The following is a 15,300-nucleotide window of genomic DNA, read 5'->3' as shown; positions in this document are numbered from 1 at the left end:
TTTACAACAGAGTTTTAGAATAGCTTCACAGCTCTTCAAATATGTATGCTAGTGTATCACATTCGCCACCAAACTAGCAATATTTCTCCACTACAGTCCATTAGACAGACATAGCTGTTAATTTATAATAAAAATTAACTAAAACCACTATAATTTTTAAAATGAAATATCATTTAAATTAAAAATATTTAAGAATTACTTCTGATCATTTCCCAGGGATTTACAACGCATGTCAACATACAAAAAGCTGAGAACTCTTGTGGTTTAAGCAAACAAAATTCTTTAAGACTAATTTACCATTTTTTTTCTTGAAACTATCAGCATTCTCTTAGCACTCTTGTACAAGGGATAAAAGAAATAATAATATTAAAGAATTCTTTACATTATGAATATAAATTATAAGGCTATTCATAATTTTTACCTAAAATATGCAGGAGAGATTGCTAAATTGTGTGCAATTACAATACTTGAAATTTGACTAATTTATCTAATCGTAGTAAAGTGGGTTTTATGATGACCCACTAATATTAAAGGCCAGAGAAATCAATCCCTTCCATTCAATACAACTAAATTTTGTGAAACTTATTATGTATGTCCTGAACAGAATATTAATGTTTCTCAAATGCAAATTTTTAAATGCAATTTTCCTCATTAATATTACCTGAATCAATTACTCACATACACACAAACACATATCTTAGCCAATTCAATACAAAATACATGATTATATTAGAGGACTTTGGAGAAAATATTATGCATTTGTATTTCCTAAGATCTTATACAAATTTGTCAAGTCTATCTAGAATATACTCATTAAAGAATTAGTGTTTAATCTTAAAATTATCACCTTTATATTACTAGGTTACAAAATAAGCACTTGAAATAGCACTATATAGACTGTAAAGATAAAATTCTACATTTTTAATGACACGGAAGAACCTAGTGGGTATTATGCTTAGTATAATACTTAGATCAGATAAAGACAAATTCCACATGATTCTACTAATATGTGGTATATAGAGAAAACAATTGATTAAATAAACATAAATGCTGAGACTACAAATAAGTGGATAAATATTAATTTATAACCCAAATTATTAACTACTCTTTTTGATACATAAGCATCTCTCTCTCTCTCTCTCTCTCTCTCTCACACACACACACACACACACACAAACACACACACAAACCCCTAAAAACCTTTTTTCCTAAGATAAAATTTTTAAATAGATGTTTCTGTTTTAAAATTCTATAATATAGGTTATCAGCAGCAGGTCACTTCAACAATAGTTATAAAATCAGTTTGCTTTTTTGTTTGTTCTTGGGCCACACCTGAAAATAGAATATTGTTTTTTTACACAGAGCCGTGATATTACTCTGGGTTACTCTGAGGGGTGACTCTGAATTATTCCTGGTGTCCTAGGGAGACTGTAAGGGATGCTGGGGATCGAACTCTGATCAGCTGCATGCAATGCAAACGCTCCACCCACTGTATTATCACTCTGTCCTCAAATTTGTCATGCTTTAGGTAGAATATGCATGTCTTTTCACAATTAACTCATTTTGAGGAAACATATATTAGTTTACTAGCAGTTTCAGTTTCTTAAATATTAATGGAAATGTCACTGCATTTGGATAAGTGAGGAAAAACAAAAGCACTTCCTGAAAATAATTCTATGTATTTGGGTCAACCCAGTGGGGCTGGAAGCTATACAATCTGTGGCCTTTTGGTATTTTCTTTCTTTTCATAAACAAACAACAGAAATGACAGCTCTGATCTTTATAGTCACTAAGTATGTATATCACGCATATTTATAATTATGGTTCAAGTGGATACTTACTGCTGTGTTTGCATCAATGGCATATTAGTGCTTTCATAATTGTCTGTGTGTAGAGGAGGTATTATTTCCCCAGTTACAGGGTGAAACACAGGGAGTGTTGACAGGGGCCAGGCTATCTCTCTGTTCTTGGACATGTCACGAAGCTCTTTGGTAGATTTCTGAATAGCACTGTGGTGTACCAGTTGGATGCTATATCAAAAAGAAAACAACATATATTTAAAATCATATATTAGTCTGATGAATGATCTACCTGAAAAGTTGCAAAATATTTTAATTTTTTAAAATAAAGTATTATTATGCTTTGGGTATTCTACAATCTCAGAAAGAGGCACATGTTACATACTTTATTTGAGAGTAAAACTAAACTGATATTATAAGTTTTGATAGAGATGAAGTTCTCATTAAACTAAGCTATAAGGAACTGTGTTAATATTATAGCTCTATGTAAAAAATAATATTCTATTTAATTTGTATGATTAAGATAAAACTACCATAGCTTTTATACTGTTGCTTCTGGTGGGGCATTTATAAATACTCACAGAAGGTTCATTTTATGGTAGGTTATTACTGTAGATTCAGGAAAACTTGTATGAAAGGTCTTTTCAGCTGTTCTCTGGTTTACAGAAATGTAGATTGGGAAATCATAATATAAGTGGCAAGTTAATATTCTGAGTCTGAAATATTTTAGGTTTAATTTTTATCTACAGAACCTTAGTTTTCAAACTTTTTAATTTTAATTTCTAGCCCTCCTTAATAACTCTATTTAGAAAGCAGCTTTCACGTTTATGAAATAAACTATGAAAGATGATAAAATTAAAAAATAAAAGCATGATGCACATGGATGGAGCATGATGAGCAAATGAGAAGTGAAAAAAATGATAAAGAAAATAACAGGAAAGAAGACACTTACTCTGGTGTTTGCATGTTTCTCTTTTCCCTAGAAACAAAACAAAATTTGTGAATTAAATAATAGCATTGATATTTGGAACATTAAAACTTTATGCTCATGGAATATTGTATGATGTGGAAATGCTGACTTTGTTACTATTAAATGCAACCAGGCAGCATTTGCCACCAGGTTTATGACATTACTTGGATGAATACACATACGGAGATGGAATACTGATGAGAAACATACAGAAAAATAAAAAAGGTGGAGATTAAGAATCAAGCTCTTAGAAATAAACTCTATGACATAATGAAATTGAGCTACATGTAAAAATGGAATAATTTGTTACTTGCTGCTTTATTAAATTTTTTATCCTTTATTACCCTGACTTCCAGATAATTTTGGGAGATTATTTTAATTGACATAGATGACCTGAAAGTACTATTAAAGGAAGACTTTATTACTGAGATGAAACCTTTATTTTCATTTAATTTACTTTTAAGATTCTCCTATATTTGTATGTATATTTAAATTGTATCACGTGGTGTGGCAGCAGAATTAAAAAATATATTCTTTCCCTCATTTCTGATCAAAGTAAAGAGTTTTGTTTTTTAATTTACAGTGCAATTACCATATCAATAGATTCTGCGGACTCAGCTGAAACAGAATGGACTTGCATAACTATCTAGCCCGCTATTCTTGGGACTGTTTTGCCAGCATGAATTTAAAACTAGTCTTAATAACTTTTTAATAAAGTGACTATATTCCCTAATTTGATTTACTATATTCAAAACTATTCATTTAAGGGAAATAAAGTACTATAGTTTGACATGAAGATAAACAATCTCAATTCATTTATAAAGTATTTTATGAGCTAAATGAAACTTGGCTTTTAATGGAATCTTATTTGTTGTTATCTTAGTAGTTTCTATAATTTTTTATTAGTGTTTTAAAGTACTCACACTCCTTCCCGTCGGCAGCACATGATATAAGCAAGTATTAGAAAAAGGACCAATGCTACTGCCGAGGGCACAGCCAGTGTAATTAGGAAATCCGTGTAATAGTCTCTGCTTTTCAAAGAATCAGAAGGGGGTTTGTACTCTCCACCATCAGGTAAAATCCCCTCTCCACGAACCACTTCCTGATAGGTGGACACTTGCTTTGTTTTATCAACCTGATACAGAAAAAAAAATTGCATATAAAATTAACAGATGCAAACATTATGAGATTTTAAGAATCAGACAGACCAAAACGTTCCAAATTTCTAAGAAGCCCCCTTTACCAAATGCTTTATGACCTTAACCTTGTGTTTATGGAAGCAAGAGAGAAGTAATGAGTAAAAACAATAAATTAAAGGGAATTTTATCTTATATGCCCACTTCCTATATCCTACTCACAACATACACATATATATTTGTGCAATTATATACATCTATAAGTGTGTGTAGTTTTTTTTTCCTTTTCAGTTTTCTTCCTCCAAAGTAGAAGCCCTCACACCACAAAGTGTGTGTTCTTCCTAGTGACTAATCACTAGTATAGATTTTAACATACCATGAACTGGCCAACAGCCAGGAATGTAATTCTGTTTCTATGGTGAATGAAAGCGAAAAGAAAAATAAGACAATTTCTAAATGATTAAACTTCGAATTTTCTGTCATTTATCAGACCAAAATAGTTTCTAGAAAATCAAGTTAAGAAGCCTGCAACCACCTATGCTAGTTTTACTAAATTCTAACTCAAGAATTAAAAAGAATTAAAAAAACCATACAATATTTACACTACATTAATTTACATCCATATTAGTTGAACTGCTTTCACTGAGTTCAATTAAATTATATTAAAGTATTTTATTAAAGTACACTAAAAAGCTATCCATATGAAATTTGTTATTATATTTTCTTTCTACCATAAAGTTAGGGAGAGTTATTTCCATTTTTCAACATGGTCTCCCACCAAAAAAATCTATTGAAGAATTCTTTTAAAAATATAATGCCCCAAAATTCATTTCTCTGTCAAGAAATAATGATCTGCGTTCTCTGAAAGTGGAAATTAAGAAACTGATGATTTTCCATTTTTAATCCTGGATACAGAAAGCTTGCTGTTCAACTTACCCTCATCTTCTTTTTCTGAAGAATTATAGAATTTTAAATTCTATAATTTTTCCATTTTGTTATATGTATTATTTTCACTCTTTTTTACATTTTCTTAAATCTTCTGGGGTAAAATGTGATATAACAGCAAATACATACGAGAAAAAGTAAAAATATTTCCCACCTTTCTATTGAGAAGGTCTTACAGAACATCAACAAAAATTTCAAAGCATGTTATCTTTAAATTAAATTCTTTAGAAATTAGATAATATTTACCAACATAAACATGTCACAGCACAACACAATAAAATGGTGTTGTTTGAGCCTGCTACCAACTGGCAAGAAGTCCCTACTTCTACGAATGCAGCTGATAAGTCTTTCACATGTTTGTACAATTAACACAAGGAGTGAAACACTAAGCTTTGAAAATTCAGTATTTACCCATAATACAAATAAGCCACGGATGTCAATAATTTGACTTGATTTCAGAAGGCAAAGCTAAGACACAAACTACTTGGAAAGAGAAGTCCAGGGCCAAGGAACACAAGTGCTAAGCACTGCAATGTGAGGAACCTGTTCTCGTGGTCCGGGATCCAGGAAAGTTGCCTGCAGTTGTTTCTCTTAATCAGGAAGTGACAGTTGTGTTTATGTGTCAATAACTTTGTTCAAATGTCAGCTTTAAACTTAGACCTAATTCACTCACCATTAATCATTCATCATTGACAGCCTTAAGTCTCAATGTCACTAAAGAAGTGAATCAACTCTTATGCTCCCCAGAGATTCATATATTAAAAATGTTTTGTAAAATGTTAAGTATACACATATATATAATACACATATGAAATCTTACCCATATTTTCTTAGGTAGTGCTAATTAAAATGGAGTGTCAGGCTACTTTATGGGGCCATGGGCAGCAGTCTAACTTTTTCAATTTAGAATTGTTTTTTAATCCCTTGAACTTTCCCTACAATTTGAGTTTTCAGGGAATTTGCAACACCATGTTGCTTTATTTTTAGATTCATTTTTGTAATCTGGTTTCTCCTTCCATCACTGGGCTGTGACAGTACAGTTGAGACCTTTTGTACATATCGCACTAACGCCATAATATATCTTGATTTAGCAACCACCTGGATGTCCAGGGGGATCATATGAACCACCTGACATGCTAATCCAACCCCAGCAAGTAATAAAGGATAGATTGAGTACAAAACAGAAATAGATTTTTATAAACGGGTACACTGTCACAGAGCTTGCCAAATGTTTAAAATCAAGGGAAGTAAATAGCTGTTAATAAAACATAACCCTAGGATTTGTTTCTAAAAGTAATTGAAATTTTAGTCAAATGTTATCTGAACTCAAGTCACATCACTCTTCATATATCTGCAAAAAAACCAAAGAAAAGTAAAAACTCACCAATGAAATTTTGCACCAGTCGATATAAAACTGAGTACGAAATTTTTTATCACATGTTATCACAGGCTCCATTTCTTGACTGCATCTCAATTGATTTTGTGGGTTTTCAACTTCTCGTAAACAAGAAGAAAACGGGACATCTGCACCAACCATGACATAAACGCTGTAGAAATGTGAAACTCTCAGGTTATCCTTTAAGAAAATTGGAAACACTGAAAAACAATCTACCCTGAAAGCAGGATTTACCCTTTTGAATTGAAGGATTATCTAGAATCATCCCTAAGGTACAGACCTGAGCTTTATAAGAAGTGATTCATGTAGGGACTTTCTTTCACTCTTTTCTTTATTCAACTAATATCTGCTAAGTACATTGGAGAACAAGCATGCTCTTGATTTTATGCTAATTTCTGAAATTGTTTCACCATTTCAAAATAATCATTAAATCATTAATCACACTCTGGTGATATATTTGGTAAATAAAAGTACTTGCGTTTTAAATTATTTTTATAGTAAATTAGAAAATAATACTCACTAAAATAATAACTAATTTTATTATTAATGACTTCACCTGATTTTATTTTAATGATACTGTGAAATTACATTCCTGGAAATAAAGAACTTTAGGAAGGCCTTATTATTCTATCCAACAGTTATGCCACCCAACTGTACAGACTATCACTGTTTGAACTCTTAAAGTCTCTCAATCTTCCATCAAAGGAACTAAATTAAGATAAAACCATTTCTTGGCAAACAAAATGAGACAAATAACATTTGTCTCACATACAATACAAAAATAAAAAATAGATCAAATATTTAATAATACAAAAATAAAATAAAAATAGATAAAAGATTTAGTACAATATTAAAAACTATTAAACTGAGAAGGCATAAACTTTTGTGATCTTGGATTACGTTGTGACTTCTTATATATTAAACCCAAAATTCTAGCAATAACTGAGAAGTACTCAAGTTGCACTTTACTATCATGCTAAGTGAAATGAGTCAGAAAGAGAGAGACAGACATAGAAAGATTGCACTTATCTGTGGAATATAGAATAATAGACTATAAGACTAACACCCAAGAATAGTAGAAATAAGTACCAGGAGGTTGTCACCATGGCTTGGAGGCTGTTCTCTCATTCTGGGCAACTCAGAGAAGGGAACACCAAGTAAAATGTGGTTGGAGGTCATGTGGGGGAAAGATGATGCGGGCCGAATATAGACTAGAGACTGAACACAATGGCCACTCAACACCTTTATTGCAAACCACAACACCTAATCAGAGAGAGAGAACAAAAGGGAATACCCTGCCATAGTGGCAGTGTGGGGTGGGGGGAGACGGGACTGGGGAGGGGGGGAGGGATGTTGGGTTTACTGGTGGTGGAGAATGGGCACTGGTGAAGGGATGGGTTATCAAACTTTGTAAGGGAGAAACATGAGCACAAAAATGTATAAATCTGTAACTGTACCCTCACGTTGACTCACTAATTAAAAATAAACTATTAATTAAAAAAAAAAGAAAAAGAAAAAGGAAAAGAACAAAAAAAAGTTGCACTTTACTAAAACAAAACAAAATAAAAACAAAAAACATTAGCTTCAATGAACAACAACAAGCAAAATAAATTGGCAAGCTTACAAAACGGGAAAAAATATCTGCAAATTATATATCTTCCTAAAGACATATGTCCACAATATATAAAAGAATTTTATAGCTCAGTAACAGAGAGACAAATAATTCCATTTTTAAGTAGCAAATAATTCAACTTTTAAATAACTATTGGGGAGATAGCCCAGTTATCAGAGACACAAGCTTTGCATGAGCAGGACTTTAGTCTAAACTGCAGCAACACAAGGCACCATGAGTACGACCAGGTTACCCCTTGAGGTCCTCAAACACCAAATACACCATCACCGTAAGACCAGAATTGGAACCACTAAGCCTGGTTAGCTAAGCATTGTCAGGAGAGATCCCTACCAAGCAGTTCCCACCCAGGATAGCCTGGGAGTGTCCCCCAACTTCACCATCAAAAAGGCAAAGAATCGGAATAGTTCTCCCCTCAAAAAGTACACAAATGTTTGTTACATGCATTAATGATATTAAAAATCATTTGCTATAAAGAACTTAGAACTAAAAGTGTATTAAGAGCAAATGGAAATAAATAAATAAATAAATAAATAATAAATAAATAATTTGCTATCATCAAGGAAAGAGTTTGGCCATTTCTCAAAGGTTAAATCATCTCAACTACCTACCAATCCTACTCCATGGTATATGCCCTAAGAGAAATTAAAGTACACAAAAATATTTCAATATTCATAGCAACAAGTTATTTATTATGTAACAGTCAAAAAGTGGAAATTATCCAAATTCTTATCAAATGACAAATGGTTGACAGCTGGAAAATTCATACTTAGAAAAATAGTCATAAAAAGGGAATGAAGTACTTATAAATGCCACAACATGAATGATCCATAAAGACATCATGTCAAATGAAAGAGACCAATCACAAAAGACTACATATCATATGATCCCATTAATATAAAAGTCCTGAACAAGCAAATATGGACAGTAAGTAATTAATATCTGCTCAGAGCTAAGAGTAGTGTTTGTGTTAATGGATATAAAAGGGAGGTAATAGATGATGAAAATGTTATAAAATTCACTATGGTAATGAATATAAAACTTTATGAATTGATTAAAATCCATTGTGTTATATACTTCATACTCTGGGAGCTATTCCCAGTGATAATAGGTCCAGTGGGCCAGGTAGAAAGAAAGAAAACAAGCTTTGAAGTAAGAAAGGCCTTATATGACGAAGCCACAGCTTACTACACACTTGTGTAGTAATGTAGTAAGATGTCTACAATCACCACTGCTACTCAGTATATTTTGAAAAATCTAGAACAAACAAAGGCAAGAAAAGATGCAAAAACTGGCAGAGTGGCTCAAAGTCGTTGAGGTTTGGATTATTTACACGTTGAGTTGGATCCTGGCACTGCATGGCCCCTAATGCACTGCTGGGAGCAGCTTTGGTTTCGAGCACTGTCTGGTGTGGCCACTTACTGGTTCTGGGACATTATTTGGAACAGTCCTGGACCCTGAGCACAAAAGATTATAGCTTCTGAAACAACATAAACAACAAAAAAGACATATAAGGAATCAAAATAGGGAGCCAGAGAGATAGTGCAGGGTTACAGTAACTGCCTTTTACACAGCTACCCCGGTCTGATTCTGGGCACCACATATGATTGGTTCCCCAAACACTGCCAGGGGACTCCAGAACACAGAGTTAAGATTAAACTCTGTATACACTTGACTGTATCTCACCCCCACCCCCCAAATGTAAAATATCCAAATTGCAGGCCCACAGAGAGCTCAGTGGTAGAGCATATACTCAGCATCAACATAGATGCCAACAATGACCCTGGCAACATGGCTGTTTGGAATCACTGTCATAACAAGTCTGCAATCTCCGACCAGCACTACAATAAAGTGTGTAATCTAAGTCATTGTAACAACGAAGGAAAATAAGGGGGAAAATTAAAAAGCAAACCAATGGGGGTGGGCGGAAACAACAGGCAGATCCAAATAGAAGCTTCTCCAAAGAAAACATACAGATGGCTAAAAGACATAGAAAATGATTTCAATATAAATTGTTTTTTGGAAAATAAAAGTCTTACCCATAACAATATCACCTCACAACTGTGAGCACAGTTTGAATACACAAAATTTACAGACAAAAGAACAATTTTGAAGGGATGGGGAGACCACTTATTTTCACATGTGTGATTCTCTGAGTTCAGACATTGATAGTTGGAATGCAAATTAGTGCAAATTCTGTGGGAAATGATATGGAGACTTCCTGAAAACCAAAAATAGAGAACTATTACATGATCTGAAAACTCCATTTCTGGGTATTTATTTAAAGAATAAGGAAAAACTAATTTGAAAAGCATACATATTTCTATTTAGCAAAATTCACAATAGCCAGACATGGAAACAACCTTAAATGCCCACTGGCAAATAACCAAAGACATTTCTGTACATATACTTAATAGAATTCTCAACTCTTAAAAAAAAGGATGAAATCTTCCTTTTTGATTTTTTTGTTGTTGTTCTTACAGCACAGAAGATCTTGAGAGGCTATGCAAAGGGAAATAATTCTGGGAAAGAGAAAGACAAATGTTGAAAATTTTCTGTCATATTAAGTACACAAAGAAATAAAGCAAGCTAACAAAACAACTCTTAGACCTAGAACAATTTGGTCATTACCAGAGGGAAAGACGGTGGGTAGTGAATGGATACAGAGGGGCTTAATCTGATATAAATGATTGGCACTTGAAATATGAGGGCAGGCGTATTGTGGGATATATCCCGATGGAGATGGAAGCTGTACTTCTAAAACGTATTATTATAGACCAATGATAAATCAATTAAAATTTTGTTATAAAAGTACCTGTAGCAAATGAAAAATCACACGGCTTAAGAGAACTGGAGACACTGCAAGAGTGGTATTAAGAGGAGCAGTTACAGCAACAGAAGCTGCCTCAGGAAAAACGAAAAACCATAAATAAAAAAATCTAAGCATACACCTAATATAATTAGAAAGAGAAGGAAACAGAAAGTCAGTATAATGAAGAAACTAAAGAAAGTCAGAGCAGAAATAAAAGAGAAATGAAAAACATAATTAAAAAAGATCAATGAAATCAAGAATTAGTTCTTTAAAATGGGTCAGGAAGCGAGTACTGCAGTTAGTGTGCACGTGCACCAGCCCAAGTTATTCCTAATACCACATGGTCCCCCCAGGCATTACCATATTCTCAGGCTCTTTCATTAAACTACTGGTCTGACTGCCTGAGAATCTTAGAGTGACCTTGGTTCTCAAGAAAGGGCACTTTGGACCTCCTCAGCACCAAGTGGGAAGCCTAGATATGTTTTAACTCAACACTGAATCAGAATAACAAAGAAGAGAAAGAAAACTGAAGAGTAGAGGTGAAAGAGATGTTAAAACAGATTTTGCGAATATCGTATTTTATAGAAATTAAAAGATTGTTAAGAGAATGTTATCAATTACATAACAACGAATAAATCTCAAAGTAGTGTACTTTTCTCTTTTTAGAAACAAAACAGATATTCTAAAACTGTATTAGGAATAAATTTAGAAGATAAACTGACAAATCTGAATAATGAAATAGTAAACAAAAGTCTTCCTAAAACTCTTTGCTTTATATTACAAACTGTCAAAAAAGTGTGAAGAACTATGGGTTAAGAAAATTGCACAGGAGGCTACATAGGGACACTGGTGGAAGTTCATAGGCATATTAGTGGTGGGGTGGGCACAGTAATTGTGTATACTGATACCATAAACTTTAACACTAATGTAACAACCTAAAATTTAAAAACAAATGTCAAAACCTCCCTAAACCCAAAATCCTAGCACCTGACAGCTTCACAGATGAATTAAAACAAAGCTTCAAAGAAAAATCAATATATATGTATATGTGTACATATATATATACATATATACATATACATACAGTTCTCTTCCCAAGAAATTGAGGGAGAAAACCTTCCAAATCCATTCACGTTTTATGATGCCAAATTACTCTAGTTATCATTATTATTTTTTGTATTGGCCCACACCTGGCAATGCTCAGGAGTTACTCCTGGTTATACACTCAGGAATTACTTCTGACAGTGTTCATGGGACCATATGGGATACTGGGGATCAAACTTGGTTGGTTGCATGCAATTCAAAAACTCCACCCGCTGTAGGATTGCTCCAGCCCCAAACATTACCCCAATTCTGAAACCAGAAAGCATGTCTTTTTATCTCTATTTCTCTCATACACAAACACACACACAACCATTACCTTATGAAATCTAAGCAAAAATTCTCCACATGGTAGTAGCAAAGTGAATTCAACAATACAATTAAAGAATCATATAACATGATCAATGAGTGGGACTCATTCCAGAGATGTAACAATGGTTCAATATACCATCATTACCAAGTAAACAAATATGTATGATTCAGGAAAAACATTTGACAAGATCCTTTAATTATTAAAAAAATAAAACCTCAATAATATGAGTATAGAAGAGATATAGTTCAATATAATAATGGCCATATGTCAAACTCACAGTCAATCCACATTCACAGTGGTGAGATTAAACATAGAAAATAAGACAAGGATGCCCACTTTTGTACTACTATTTAATACAGAATTGGAAGTCTTAGCAAGAGTAATTAGATAAAAAAGAAAATGAGAAGTATCCAAATTAGAAAGAAAGAAATAAAACCATTACTATTTGCAAATAACATAGTAATTTATATGAAACATCCCAGATGTTTCAAATAAAGTCAGAAATTATTTGAAGTAATATAGTGAAGTTCAGGTTATATAATTAGTAAGTAAAATGCTCCTGCATTTCTGTGCACAAATTGCATGAAGAGTCAACTAGCAGAAAGTTAAGTGAGGAAAATAATGCTATTTCCAACCACATCAGAAAGAATTAAATGCCTAAGAATACATTTAACTAAAAAGGTAAAAACCTATACACTGAAAACAATAATATTTTGTAAAAAACAACAAAATACATGAGAAGATATATAGATATTCCATGCTTTCAAAATTAAAAAATGAACAGCACTTAAACAGTTGTATTCCTGGAATGAATCTGTAGATTCACAGCAACCCACATCAACATCCCAACAGCCTTCTTACAGAAAATAGACACAAATTTATAAAATTCATTTGGCATTACAAGAGTCCCTTAATAGCAAAGCCAATCTTTGAAAAAAAGAAGAAAAATGGAGACATCATAGTAGTAATAATTTTTTAAAAGCATGGAAAGAAATAAAAAATAAATCAATGGAATAGAATTGAGAGCCCAGAAATAATCTCAATGATATATGGACAGAAAATTTATTACAAAGGATCTGACAGCACACAATGAAACAAGGACATCTCTTCTGTAAACGGTATTCTGAATACTGAACAGTCAAATGCAAAAAAATGAAACTAGACCACTCTAACAGTGAGTGGTCTGCATTAGCTATATACCCCACACACATATAATCAAGGTAGATTAAAGATTAGATGCTAAAACTGAAATCATTAAATGCACGTAAGAAAACATATTTGATATGCTCCATGAATTGACCCCAAGAGATGGGATCCTGATTCCAGTGGCAAGGGAAATAGTAGCAAAAATGAATAAACGGGACTGCATGAAAGTAAAAAGCTTTTGCACAGTGTAAGAAACTGTTATCAAAATGCAAAGAAATCCTATTAAATGGGAGAAAATAAATGCGCATTATATGTTAAAGAGACCAGAGGCATATACTTTATACATGCTCAATTCTATTTTGATCCCTGGCACTACATATTCCCCTACACTGCCAGTTTCAACCTTAGAGGCCCCAAGTAACTGCCAAATGTTGCACTGGTGGCCCCTACCACGGCCAGAGTAGCCCTGTTGGTATCTGGTACCACAGGGCCTGAGCAGCACTGTTTCACCAGACCACTGAACAGCCCTGTTGGTCAACCATCAGTACAAGTGGCCCCTGAGGCTCCCTGAGGAGTGCTTGGTAAGCCTCTTTCCCCAACAAAAATTTTATAAAAATTCAAGCCAAAACAATACTTTCATACTTATGAGAAAGGCTGATAGGTACAATAAACATTCGTGAGGATGAGGAGCCAAAGAACCTATACACTGCTGGCAGGAACATAACTGGTAGACCATTATGGGAATAAAAATACAGAACCTGCAAGATAGTTCAAAGGGGTGTGTGGCACATATCTTATATGCACAAGGCCCTGTGCTTAGTCTCTATCATCAAAACACCAAAGCAGTTCTCACGGCTCTCGGCATTGCCAGGCCCAAGCGGCACTGTAGTACTGGGCCTGGGCACTGAATCATCAGACTTCTACCACCAGGTCAAGTATGACAATACTGCTGGCGAGGCCTGTCCCCAGACTGAAAACGTATTATATATGATTCCATTGTACTGTTTAGGTGGCACTATAGCACTGTCGTCCTGTTGTTCATCGATTTGCCAGAGCGGGCACCAGTAATGTCTCCATTGTGAGATTTGTTGTTACTGTTTTTGGTATATCAAATATGCCACAGGTAGCTTGCCAGGCTCTCTGAGAGGGGCAGAAGAATCAAACCCAGGTCGGCTGCATGCAAAGCAAATGCCCTACCCACTGTGCTATCGCTCCAGCCCACATTTTAGCTATTGACCTGAAATAATACCACATACTTGGTGCCAAATAGAGGGCTCAAAGGACTGAGCACAGACTTTGTATTAAGAGGTATAGGTTCAATCCCTGGTATTATATGATTCTCAAACATTGGCAGGAGGAATGCCACCAGAATATAGAAGCAGGAATGGCTCCTGAGATTTACTGGCACCAACAATAATAAAATTTTAAAATAAATAATTTGATGTGTATACTCCTGTCTTTGTTGCAATTTTATTTACAGAAGGCAAGATTTGGATACAATATAATTGTCCTTCAAAGAATTTTTTGATAAATATGTGGTATGTTATACAATGGAACACTACTCAGCAATAAAGAGATGAAATCTTGCCATTTACAACTACATGCACAGACCTGGAGGATATAGTATTTAGTAGTCTAAATAAGTTAGGAAAAAACAAACACTACATGATTTCATTCATATGTGGTACTTATGAATGGGATGTGACCTGGATCCCTGGCACTCCTTCAAATAAAATAAAATGTCTTTATTTTTAACAACACATGTATCTAATTTCTATCCCAAATTTGTGCTTGATAACTGCAAACTATATATATATATATATATATATACGTATACATATATACATACATGTAAATTTGTTACTGTTAACAGTCCTCTGCTGTAGATGATGTTGATTTCCATTGATAATTAGTAAGATTTTTAATTCACTTCAAGAGGACAAAAATAAGCATAAGAGTTCTTGGAACCTCAGAATACTTAATTTTACTCAAATTATAAAATCAATATTAAAATGTTATATAAAACTTACACTATAAAAACAATTAGTTTAC

The 15,300-nt window shown here is 33.6% G+C and overlaps 1 protein-coding gene across 6 annotated transcripts in view; it reads right to left on the bottom strand.

The window, feature by feature from the left end:
• The window catches only part of SGCE (sarcoglycan epsilon), an 84,347-nt gene that overhangs the window by 12,344 nt on the left and 56,703 nt on the right, over positions 1-15,300 (bottom strand). For 4 of the 6 annotated variants that reach the window (XM_055118631.1, XM_012935595.2, XM_055118649.1 and 1 more), the window contains 4 exons: positions 6,235-6,397; positions 3,693-3,904; positions 2,752-2,778; positions 1,842-2,030 (listed from right to left, as the gene is read on the bottom strand). In XM_055118631.1, the coding sequence (XP_054974606.1) occupies positions 1,842-2,030; positions 2,752-2,778; positions 3,693-3,904; positions 6,235-6,397 (591 nt within the window). The remainder of the gene's footprint in view (positions 1-1,841; positions 2,031-2,751; positions 2,779-3,692; positions 3,905-6,234; positions 6,398-15,300) is intronic. The other 2 variants (XM_055118639.1, XM_004602189.2) reach the window with 1 other exon arrangement.

This window comes from Sorex araneus, chromosome 1 (assembly GCF_027595985.1).
Source record: "Sorex araneus isolate mSorAra2 chromosome 1, mSorAra2.pri, whole genome shotgun sequence".
NCBI classification, from domain to species: domain Eukaryota; kingdom Metazoa; phylum Chordata; class Mammalia; order Eulipotyphla; family Soricidae; genus Sorex; species Sorex araneus.
This window is presented reverse-complemented; position numbering and strand designations above follow the sequence as displayed.